The sequence below is a fragment of the Crocodylus siamensis genome, chromosome 10 (genome assembly GCF_052110815.1).
Source record: "Crocodylus siamensis isolate JL-2025a chromosome 10, ASM5211081v1, whole genome shotgun sequence".
Classification (NCBI taxonomy): domain Eukaryota; kingdom Metazoa; phylum Chordata; order Crocodylia; family Crocodylidae; genus Crocodylus; species Crocodylus siamensis.
This window is the reverse complement of record NC_143404.1, coordinates 38,066,274-38,077,272: the sequence shown is the minus strand read 5'-3', so window position 1 is coordinate 38,077,272 and position 10,999 is coordinate 38,066,274. Positions and strand designations below refer to the sequence as shown.

Below are 10,999 nucleotides of genomic sequence, written 5' to 3'. Positions count from 1 at the left end.
CCTAAAGGTATTCAGAGAACCTCGTTTCAGTTTGATCAGCTATGACCCCAGAACTGTTCAGAGGCTCTTGCTTTTCAGACTCAGGTCACTATCCTACTTTCTTGCTGTTCCATTCGATGTCAGGCTTATCTCCCCCAACTTCCCAGAGAGCCTTCTGGGTAACCTCTCGCAGGTCACTTTGTGTGTGTGTCAATAAGGACATTCATATCTCTACTGCTGCTGAAGATACTTCTGGTCTCTCCCTGAATTTAAGATGTTCTAGCACTTAGCACTAGACCCTACTAACTTTTCTTTCACTCTGTATTTAGTTTAAAAAAAAAAAACGGGAGAATGCAAAATTATATCAACAGAAATATATTTCAAATGAGGAATTTTACAATAACGCCCATAGCTTGTAACAGCATCTGAAAACCAGGTAGTAGTAGTAGAAATAGATTAGTAGTAATCAGTTACACCAGAAAAGGTAGACCTTGATAGTCAAATCCTCTATGGTAAAGCCACAGGCGCAAAGGAATGTCAACATTCGTTGGGAACCACAAGGTAAGTTTCAGCATATCTACGGCTACTCGCCAAGAGCCACTACGAGAAGTCATAAGGTAGGAAGACTTCGGCTCACCTGCAGCGCGGCCTGGTCCGCCTCACTCGCCTCCGCATGCTCAGCCACCGCGGGAGGCTCCTTGGCCTGGGCGGCCGGCGGCCGGGGCAGGGTGCCGGCAGAGCTGGGCGGGCCGAAGCTCCACTGGCTCTTCCTGGAGCCCGCCGTGAGACACACGTCCTGGGAGTAGGAGTGCAGGAAAGCGCGGACGCCGTCGATGCCCGCGAAGTGCGAGACGGGCACCCCGGCCAGGGCGCCGCCGGCCGAGCCCAGCAGCTGCGCCCGCCGCCAGCGGCGCAGGCGCAGGCCCAGCAGCGCGATGAGGAAGGCGAGGAAGAGGCACGACACGGCGGCCACGGCCACCACCAGGTACAAGGTGAGGCTGGCCTGCGCCTCGGCCGCCGGCGCCGCCAGGCTGCCCAGCTCGGCCAGCAGCTCGGGGATGCTGTCGGCCACGGCCACCGTGAGCGTGACGCTGGCCGACAGCGGCGGCTGCCCGTTGTCGCGCACGCCCACCACCAGGCGGTGCTGCAGCGCGTCCCTGTCGCCCAGGGCGCGCGCCGTGCGGAGCTCGCCCGTGTGCGCGCCCAGCGCGAAGAGCCCCGGCTCGCTGGCGCGGAGCAGCTCGTACGACAGCCAGGCGTTCTGCCCCGCGTCCGCGTCCACCGCCACCACCTTGGTCACCAGGTAGCCCGGCTCGGCCGCGCGCGGCGCCAGCTCCACGCCCGTCGAGCCGTCGCGGGGCGCCGCCGGGTACAGGATCTCGGGCCGGTTGTCGTTCTGGTCCAGCACCAGCAGCGTGACCGAGGCGCTGCTGCGCAGCGGCGGCGACCCGCCGTCCCGCGCCTCCACGGCGAAGCGGATCTCGCGCACCTGCTCGTAGTCCAGGGCGCGCAGCGCATGCACCGCGCCGCTCTCCGCCTGCACCGACAGCCACGACGACAGCGGCGCGCCCTGCAGCTCGCCCTCCGCCAGCCAGTACGTCACCCGCGCGTTGTCGCCCCAGTCCGCGTCGGCCGCGCGCGCGCAGAACACCGAGGCGCCGCGGGCGTTGTTCTCGCTCACCCACACGCTGTACGACGCCTGGCTGAAGGCCGGCGCGTTGTCGTTCACGTCCGACACCTGCACCGCCAGCGTCGTGGCGGCCCACAGCGGCGGCGCCCCGCCGTCCCGGGCCGTCACCGTCACGTTGTAGTGCGCCGCCTCCTCCCGGTCCAGCTCTCTGGCCGTCACCAGACTGTAGTAGTTGTCCGCGGATTTCTGCAGCCGGAAGGGGACGTGGTCCGGGATGGAGCACGACACCGCGCCGTTCTCTCCGGCGTCCTGGTCCTGCACGATCAAGAGGGCGATCACGGTCCCCGGCGGGGAGTCCTCGGGGACGGAGCGGAGCAGGGAGGTGATCCTGATCTCGGGGACGTTGTCGTTCACGTCGCTGACGGAGATCACGACCTTCGACCTGTCGAAAAGGCCTCCGCCGTCATGTGCTTGCACCTCCATTTCATATAACGTGGATTGCTCGTAGTCCAGGTTCCTGAAGACCGTTATATCTCCTGTCCTAGAGTCCAGCTGGAATATTTGGGAAGCCTGGTCTGTGATATGCAAGGAGTATATCACGTCTCCGTTAACGCCTTCGTCCAGATCCGTGGCTTTCACTGTAGCCACCGTGGTGCCCACGGGCACGTTCTCCCGCACGCTCACGCGGTAGAGCGGCTGGCTGAACACGGGCGCGTTGTCATTGGCATCGAGCACCACCACGTGGATCCGCGCCGTGCCCGAGCGGACCGGATCTCCGCCGTCAGTGGCGGTGAGGACGAGGTCGTGGGCAGCCTGCTCTTCCCGGTCCAGGGGCTTCTCCAGCACTAACTCGGGACGTTTAAAACCCCCAGATGCAGTTTGCACTTCCAAGGAGAAATGTTCGTTACCGCTCAGTTTGTAGCTCTGGAGAGAATTAGTCCCCAAGTCAGGATCCTGCGCATTGCGCAAGGGGAACCGGGATCCTGGAGCTGTCGTTTCACTGACTTTTAATTCCATTTCCCCTGCTGGGAAGCTGGGAGCGTTGTCGTTTATATCTGTGATTTCAACTTCCACTCCATACATCTTCATGTCATGCTCCACTAAAACCTCGCAGCTCAGCAGACACTTCTCGGCACGGCCGCACAGCTGCTCCCTGTCTAGCCGCTCCGCCGTGATTAAATGGCCGCTCTTTACATTCAAAGCGAAATACTGCGTCCTACCTCTGGAAATCACCCGCACGCCGCGCTCCGGCAGCGCCTTGGGCTCCAGCCCCAGGTCCTGCGCGATGTTGCCCACGAAAGAGCCTTTCTGCGTTTCCTCGGGGATCGAGTAGCGAATCTGCGCGGCCGCAGCGGCCCCGCACACGCCCAGCACCACGCAGCACAGCACGGCTCGCCCTGCGCCGCGCCGCAGCCCTTGTGCCCCGCAACTGGCCATGGCGGTACGGGGGATCCACTGCCCCGCCGCCGCCGAGCGCTGCTGCTTGGAGGTGTTCTCGGCCCGATCGTCTCTGACAACAAACAGCTGTTAACCCATCGGCCGGTTTCCGCGAATAGCCTGCACACACAGTCAGTCCTGAGCCAGGGGCTGTCTGAGCTCTCGGTGCTCCGAGCCGTGCGGGGCGGCGCCGGGCTGGCTGGATCTCTCGGCGCGTTTCTCTCCCTGATTGGTGAACAGCGGCGCTCACAGTCGCAACCAATTATTGCAGACTCTCTTTAGTAGAAAGTTTGGGAGGTGATTTCCTTTGATACTTAAAGTGCCAGAGGTGCTTCTTTTTCCCATTCTGAACGAGGAATTAAAGACTGAAGTGTTCCCGACGGATTAGCAGTGGAGTTAATCTTATGCCTTACTGTTTTTGCTTTCAGTATTTTCACTATAATTGTATATGGCTTCACGGACCTAATACCTCTGTGTCTATGCGTCTGTGTTGATCTGTCCCCCTCGTTGTCCTTTTATGTGCATTTCACTTATGCACTAAACTCGTGCTCTTGCTGTGAGGCTGTTACTAAGTGTTAGGCAGGAAGTTGTTACTGCCTGATAAAACTGAATGTTAGCCCGAGATAGTCAGTTGTAGACTTCCATTGTATTTCAGTGTTCGTATCTGTTTTTCACTTGCAGTATTCATTTGCACCTCAGTGGGAGTAATATAAATGGCAGGCAAAGGCGTGTTTTCTATGCCTGAAGATTGGAGCTGAGTCTCTTTGAATTTTTTTAACGGCGGAGCTCGGCTGCGTACATAGTGCAGTGTGGGGAGAGAGGTGTTTCTTGGATTTGTCTTAAGGTAGTGGGTTTCCCCCTCCAGTCAGCACCATTAGTCGCTGGGGAAAAGTAGTTACCGTTTAGTGAACTTTATGCAAAAAAGATGCAATGTAATGTTATTCTGTATATTTTCCAGTATTTTCCACTTCAGCAATGTTTGCATTTCCTTCTGTCTAGTAAAATGCAAGGCTAGTGGTATCCTTGCAAACGGTAGGATCAAGATATAGTTTCTAGGGTCGGAAGGGACCTGAGCAGATCATCGAGTCTGACCCCCTGCCATGGCAGGAAAGAGAACTGGGGTCAAACGACTAGGAAAGGTGTTCCTCCAGCCTCTAGAAGTTGGTTCTAGATCCTAGCCGCCTTGACAGTGAAGTCGCCTCCTGATATCTAGCCTGAATCTACCCTCTGCCAGCTTGTGACCATTTTCACTCCTGGTAGTGCTCGGGGGAACAGGGACTCCCCCAATGCCTGCTGGTCCCCTCTGACTACTTTGTAAATGGCCACTAGATTCCCCCTCAGCCTTCTCTTGTGGAGGCTGAACAGGTTCAGGTCCCGTAGTCTCTCCTAATAGGGCATGCCCTGCTGCCCCTGATCATATGAGTGGCCTCCTCTGGACCCTCTCAAGGCTGCCCACATCCCTCTTGTAGTGCGGTGCCCAGAACTGGATCCAACTTCAGCCTGACCAGTGTCGCACAGAGGGGGAGGATCACCTCCTTGGACCTGCTTGAGATTCATCATTGGATGCATGACAAGGTAGGGTTGGCTTTCTTCACCAATGTTCCTTATTGATGACAGTGTTCATTTTGGCATCAATAATGGCTCCAAGATCCTTTTCTGCCCCTGCACTGATGAGAAGGGAGTTCCCCAGCCTGTAGATATGCTGCTGGTTCTTCCTTCCCAGGTGCACCACCTTGCACTTGTCAGTGTTGAATCCCATCCTGTTCTCATCCACCCACTCCTGTAACCTGTCTATGTCCGATTGTAGCCTATTCCTCTCTTCTAGCATGCCCACTTCTCCCCACATCTTAGTGTCATCTACAAACTTGAACAGGGTGCTTTTTACCCCCTGGTCCAAGTCGCTGATGAAGATGTTAAACAGTGCAAGCCTGAGGACCGAGCCCTGAGGAACCCCACAGCCCGCATCCCTCCAGGTCGAATAAGACACCTCCACCACCGCTCTCTGGGTGTGGCCCTCCAGCAAACTAGTGACCCATCTGACTGTGTAGGTGTCCATGCCACAGTCTCCTGGTTTTTTAATGTGACTGGGGTGAGAGACAGTGTGGAAGGCCTTCCTAAAGTCCAGAAAGACAACTTCCACTGCCACACCTGCGTCTAAGGATTTTGTGACCTGGTCGTAGAAGGCCACCAGGTTGGTCTGACAGAACCTGCCTCTAATGAACACGTGTTGGTTGCCCATAAGCATGATCTCCCCCGCTGGCCCCTTGTGGACATGTACCAGGATAATTCTTTCAAAAAGCTATATAATAAGGGTAACATGCAATCTTACATAGCTGTACCGGTCTGTGTACACTCAGACGCGCACACACACACCTTGGCAAGGTACCAGTATCAACATAAAATGCCTCAGTACTGAGCAGCAGACGGGAGCTCTTGAAGTCCCTTGAAGCTCTTCATGGCTGTCATTCTACTGAACTGCAAAACCATCAATTACTCTTCCCTTTACCATGCAAGCACTGGGGGGCATTTCCACTACTCTCTGTTCAAAAGGCCACATCTTTAAAACAAAACTAACCAAAAACAAAAACAAAAAAAAAACTTTCCTAGCAGAGACTAAGTCTGCCATCATTAAGTCATCGAGCAGCCAGAGGAAATATTCATATTCTGCCTGGGGAATAGGACTTGCACCTCCAATCTCCAAATCATATTACTGCAGTGTCCGTGTAATAGCAATTAAATTACAAACCCGTGACCTTTCTCAAGGTGTCTGGGAGGGTCTGGCAGAGAATCTCTATGCTGCTGAAAGAAAACATTTAGCATTTTCCAGAATAACCCAGCCTTGCTTCTAGCTCTGGACATAGGAAGTGCTCTGCAACTGTATAAATGATTACCAGTTCCTTTATATCAAGGCTCATAAGGGTATTCTGAGGAATGTGTGACTCCTTATTGTTGCAGAGCTTTTGGACCAATGGTTACTAAATATGCGAGCTTGACAACGAAAGGTGGACTAAAGGGGGAAATGCCTAATTTCTCGGGGTAAATATTTTCCCCGGTAGAACACAACACGTGAGATACTGATAAAACGTATTGATGATCACTACTTTGGGAGGAGCTGCAGGAGTCACTCACGAGGAAATCTATGTGGGCTGGAAGCCGTCAGAAATTCCTCTGACTGAACGTTACACATCGCACCTGAACATCAGTGAGTATAACAGCGACATAACAGAGGCAATACGAAGAGCAAAGATATACACTTGACCCCCCCTTAAATTTGACTCCCATTACTCTATCCAATACCTGAAGGAAAATTAAACAAGCAAGTAGAATAGAACTCACCGCATTGGCGGTCTCTAATTCAGATTTCAAGTCACTACATCCATTGCTCGTAAGTAACGTCCCAGATCTCTCCCTGCACAGCATGTCGTCTGCTGCAGGGGCACGAGGCTGCAGGACAGAACATTCGCCTCCCTTCGACTCCGAGGACAAACACAGCTGGTAGGAGTAGGGCAACGTGCCGTCCTCGTAGGTCGGGGGGAACCAGGGGCCGCGCTCGGAAGCTGGGGCCGGGGCCAGGCACGCGAGTAGGCGGGGAGGCCTTGGCCCCCGCAGCCTGTCCAGGACGGCCAGGGCGACGGCCAGGAGGAGCAGGAAGGACACGAGAGCCAGCGCCAGCACCAAGTAGAACTGCAGGGCGGCCGCCTCGGCCTCGGCCCCGGCCGCCTCGGCCTCGGCCAGCTCGGGCAGCGCCTCGCGCGCGCTCTCGGCCAGCACCACCTGCAGCGTGGCCGTGGCCGACAGCGGCGGCTGCCCGTTGTCCTTCACCACGGCGAGCAGGCGGTGCCGGGCGCCGTCGCCGTCCGCCGGGGCGCGCGCCGTCCGCACCTCGCCGCTGCGCAGCCCCACCGTGAAGAGCGCCGGCTCGGCCGCCGCCACCAGCTCGTACGACAGCCAGGCGTTGTGGCCCGAGTCCGCGTCCACCGCCACCACCTTGCTCACCAGGCAGCCCGCCGCGCCCGAGCGCGACACCACCTCCAGGGCGCCCGGCGCGGGGTACAGGATCTCGGGCGCGTTGTCGTTGCGGTCCAGGACGAAGAGGCGCACCGTCACCCTGCTGCTCAGCGCCGGCGCCCCGCCGTCTCGCGCCTCCACCTCCACCTGCAGCTCGCGCAGCTGCTCGTAGTCGAAGGAGCGCTGCGCCACCACGGCCCCGCTCTGCGCCTGCACCGACACGTGGGCCCAGGCCGGCGCCCCCGCCGCGCTCCTGTCCCCGCCGCCGCCGGGGCTCACCAGCGAGTAGGTGACTCGGCCGTTGCGGCCCAGGTCGGGGTCCGAGGCTCGCACGCGGAGAAGCGACGCCCCCGCCGGGTTGTTCTCCGCCACGTAGGCGCTGTACGACGCTTCCTCGAAGAGCGGCGCGTTGTCGTTGACGTCCGAGACCTGCAGCCGGACGGTCTGCGTCGTGGCGAGCGGCGGCGCGCCCTTGTCCGTGGCCGTCACCGTGACGTTGTAGTCGGGGCTGCGCTCTCTGTCCAGGGCGCCGGCGGTCACCAGCTTGTAGTAGTTCTTGGACGACGACACCAGCTTGAAGGGCAAATTCCCCGGGAGGCGGCAGGTGACTTCGCTGTCGCCTCCACCGTCTCGGTCTCGTACTTTGATCAGCGCGATCACGGTGCCGGGCTGGGAGTCCTCGGGCACGGGGCTGGACACGGAGGTGAAGCTCACCTCGGGCGCGTTGTCGTTCTCGTCCACAACCTCGATCTCCACTTTGCAGTGGCTCACCAGGCCGCCGCCGTCCTTTGCCTCCACTGCCAAGGTGTAGGCTGCTGTCTCCTCGAAGTCCAGCGGCTCCCTCACCGTGATCCTCCCCGTTTCCGCCTCCAGGCTGAATTTCTGGCCCGCCGTTTCCAGGGTGTTGCTGAACGCGTAGGTGACGTGCGCATTGGCGCCCTCGTCGCTGTCCGAGGCGTTGAGCTGGAGCACGAGGGAGCCCGCGGGGGCGCCCTCCCGCACGCGCGCCTTGTGGACGTCCCGGGAGAAAACGGGCGCGTTGTCGTTGGCGTCGGTGACCATGACCCAGACCCGAGCCGTGCCGGTTCTGGCGGGCTGCCCCCCGTCCGCCGCCGTGACCACCAAGTGCAGCCCGGGCTGCCTTTCCCGATCCAGCGCCTGCTGCAGCACCAGCTCCGCGTACTTGCTGCCGTCCTGGCTCTCCCTGACCTCCAGCACGAAGTTGGCGTTGGAGCTGAGCTGGTAACTCTGCAGGGAGTTCGAGCCCACGTCCGGGTCTTCTGCATTTCCGAGGAGAAAACGGGCTCCTGGGAGCGTCAATTCATTGATCTCCAGTGTGTTGTTATCCTGGAGGAAGCGCGGCGCGTTGTCGTTGATGTCCTGGATGTCGACGGTGATGTGGAAAACGTTCAGGGGATTTTCCACCACGGCTTCGAAAGCGAGAGCGCAGAGCGGGGCCTTCCCGCACATTTCCTCCCGGTCTATCCGGTCACTCACATGCAGGTTCCCGTTTTCGCCCTTCACCGAGAAGTACTGCTTCTCCGAGCTAACCCGGAGCCTGCGATGGGGCAGTTCTCGTACACTCAGCCCCAGATCCGTGGCGAGATTGCCCACGAGGGACCCTTTGGGCATTTCCTCGGGGATCGAATAGTGAATCTGCGCCGAGACCGCCCCGCAGAGCAGGGACAGCAAGAAGGGAAAGGACAGTACTTGCCGCCCGGCCTCCCGACCGCTCCGGCTGTGCCCGGCTTTCATTCCAGTCTCCCAGAGAACGCAGTCCTGCTTCTTGCTTTTCTCCGTGTCGATCGTGTTAGGCTGTAAGAAATCCCAGACAAACGGCAGCAGGCAGGGCACTGGCGAGGCACCGGGTCCGCGTTCCCTGCTCAGTCTCTGTCCCGAGTGCTTTGCTGAGGTTTCTTTGCTCTTCTCAGCTGACTCTGAAGGTCTCTGCTTTGCTTTCTTCCTGCTCCGCGCTGTCTGAGCAAGCGCACTGCAGGAGGCTCCAATGGATCCCAGGCGGCAGCGCCGCTCCGTATTGGCCAACAGCGGCACTCGGAGTCGCGGTCGGGGAACTGCAGGGATCTGAGCAGACGTCGCTGCGGCTTTATTGACAATAGAGCAAAAAGGTAGATTCAGAGTGTATTGACTAGTGAAGCCATTGTCGTGCAGGGCAAAGGTTTTGCTTCAGAAAATTGAATGTCAGGTTGTAACATTGCTATTATACGCGTGAAATGCTTAGTTATCGGTTTAGTATAACTGAAAATTAGTCTTGTTTTCCTTTGATTTCATGTATCCATAAACATATATGAATTTGTAATCAAAACTATATTTCCAAGATTGTTAACCCTTTCCACAGTTACGCACAAACGCGTGTGATCTAGCTAATCCACTCAGGTCCCTTCCGACCCTAGAAACTGTGAAACTATAATCAGGCTTGGTGGCCAAACCTTTTAGGTATGTATGACACATGTTACTCTGCGTTCTACATACATGGGCAAAACCATGTTCCCATTTCCGTCTTAAGACTTATTTTCCGTTTAAGTTTCTTTTTTTCTTTCAGAATTATCCGAGTACTCACAGTATCCATAGAGGGCTTAATTCCAACAGGAATGTTTACCGTTTTTGCAAACTGTACCATAATTACAGATGGCTCTTATGTCTTTCATCCGATCTCGAATCCGCCACACGGGAACCCCACATTTAAGCTATCCCTGAAACGTTAAATGCATTGGTATCCGTGACATGGAAGAAATGCCTTTTGAGACAAAGGGTAAAGAAAAAGGGAAAAGAAAAGTCAAACATTCCAACTTTAAGGAAATACTGATTTAACTATGCTCGCATACCTACGCCATCCTAGTAAAGACTGGCCACTTGATACTGCTAACAATTATTATGTGCTCAAGGGAAACCACACTGCCTTTTGGAAATTACTTGCTAGGAGGTTTTAGATTCTTAACTCAAATATTACTCCCACAAGGGTAAAGTACCTAATCATGAACATATCATGATTCCTATGTTATGCCTTGTCAATACCAGAATTCAGGAAAAGGAGGCTCTCACTGCCTCCTCGGTATAAATACACCGTTGTTTACCGTAATGCCATTGATATGGACTGTTGGTATATGTGCCTTCGATAATTTCGGAGAGGCGTATATTTGGACTGATACACCGATCGATAAATTGTATGCTCTAGAAATATTAGTTCTTAACATTATACACAAACTTCTCTGTTTCTAATATGGTCAGCTGATCATTCTGCTTGAAGATACCGTCGATTAAAATAGCTAAATCAAAGCGCTTATAGGCGCTGATAGTCATAGCAGTTGACAGCTCAGAGCAGGAAAGGGAATGACCTGGATTCTGCACAAGTACCCTCTAAAACCTGAGTCCATTAAAGGAAGCCCTCAAGAGGAGGCCTAAAGGGGACTGGCACACAGAACCCTAGACTAGAGCAACAACTGGGAACTTAATGACCCTTCCAGCACAGGCTGGGGTTAAAGAAAGTCTTGAAATAAATCGTTATTGAAAAACACCAAGAAGAGAATGAGATTTGATGGCTTTTGGCAATATAAACGGAAACATAAACGCACGTTTCCAGGTCCAAGTAACACACTGCTTTCAAAATTACACTGTTACTATCCAGTAAAAACGGAAATGTAACGACCAAATGATTAGATTCAAGGATCACATTTTAAAAGAATCCCTAGAGTCAAGTCAGAAGGCGAAACTGCGAAAGATAAAGCCAATGGGGCTAATAAAAACACATAAAAGCCCCCAAACCTGCAGTTAACAGTCACCAATAAAAAACACCAAAAACTTAGACCTTGACGATCAGATTCATGTATCAAATTTCAACAGATCTGGTACAGTAAATCCATACAGGCAAAGGAAAGCCAGTCTCCAACGTTCGTTCCGAACCACACATGAAAAGGGCTTCCCCTAGTT

The 10,999-nt window shown here is 55.2% G+C and overlaps 1 protein-coding gene and 1 pseudogene across 1 annotated transcript; both read right to left on the bottom strand.

Annotated features, from left to right (window-relative positions):
- Positions 1-409: 409 nt before the first annotated feature.
- Positions 410-3,360, bottom strand: LOC149856470 (protocadherin gamma-A10 pseudogene; annotated as a pseudogene).
- Positions 3,179-9,906, bottom strand: LOC149856469 (protocadherin gamma-B5-like). Its single transcript, XM_090064071.1, has 4 exons — positions 9,902-9,906; positions 8,991-9,156; positions 6,383-8,869; positions 3,179-3,271 (listed from the first exon to the last, which is right to left on the bottom strand). The coding sequence occupies exons 1-4, from the start codon at positions 9,904-9,906 to the stop codon at positions 3,179-3,181; spliced, it is 2,751 nt and encodes a 916-aa protein (XP_089920197.1).
- Between the last annotated feature and the right edge of the window lie 1,093 nt (positions 9,907-10,999).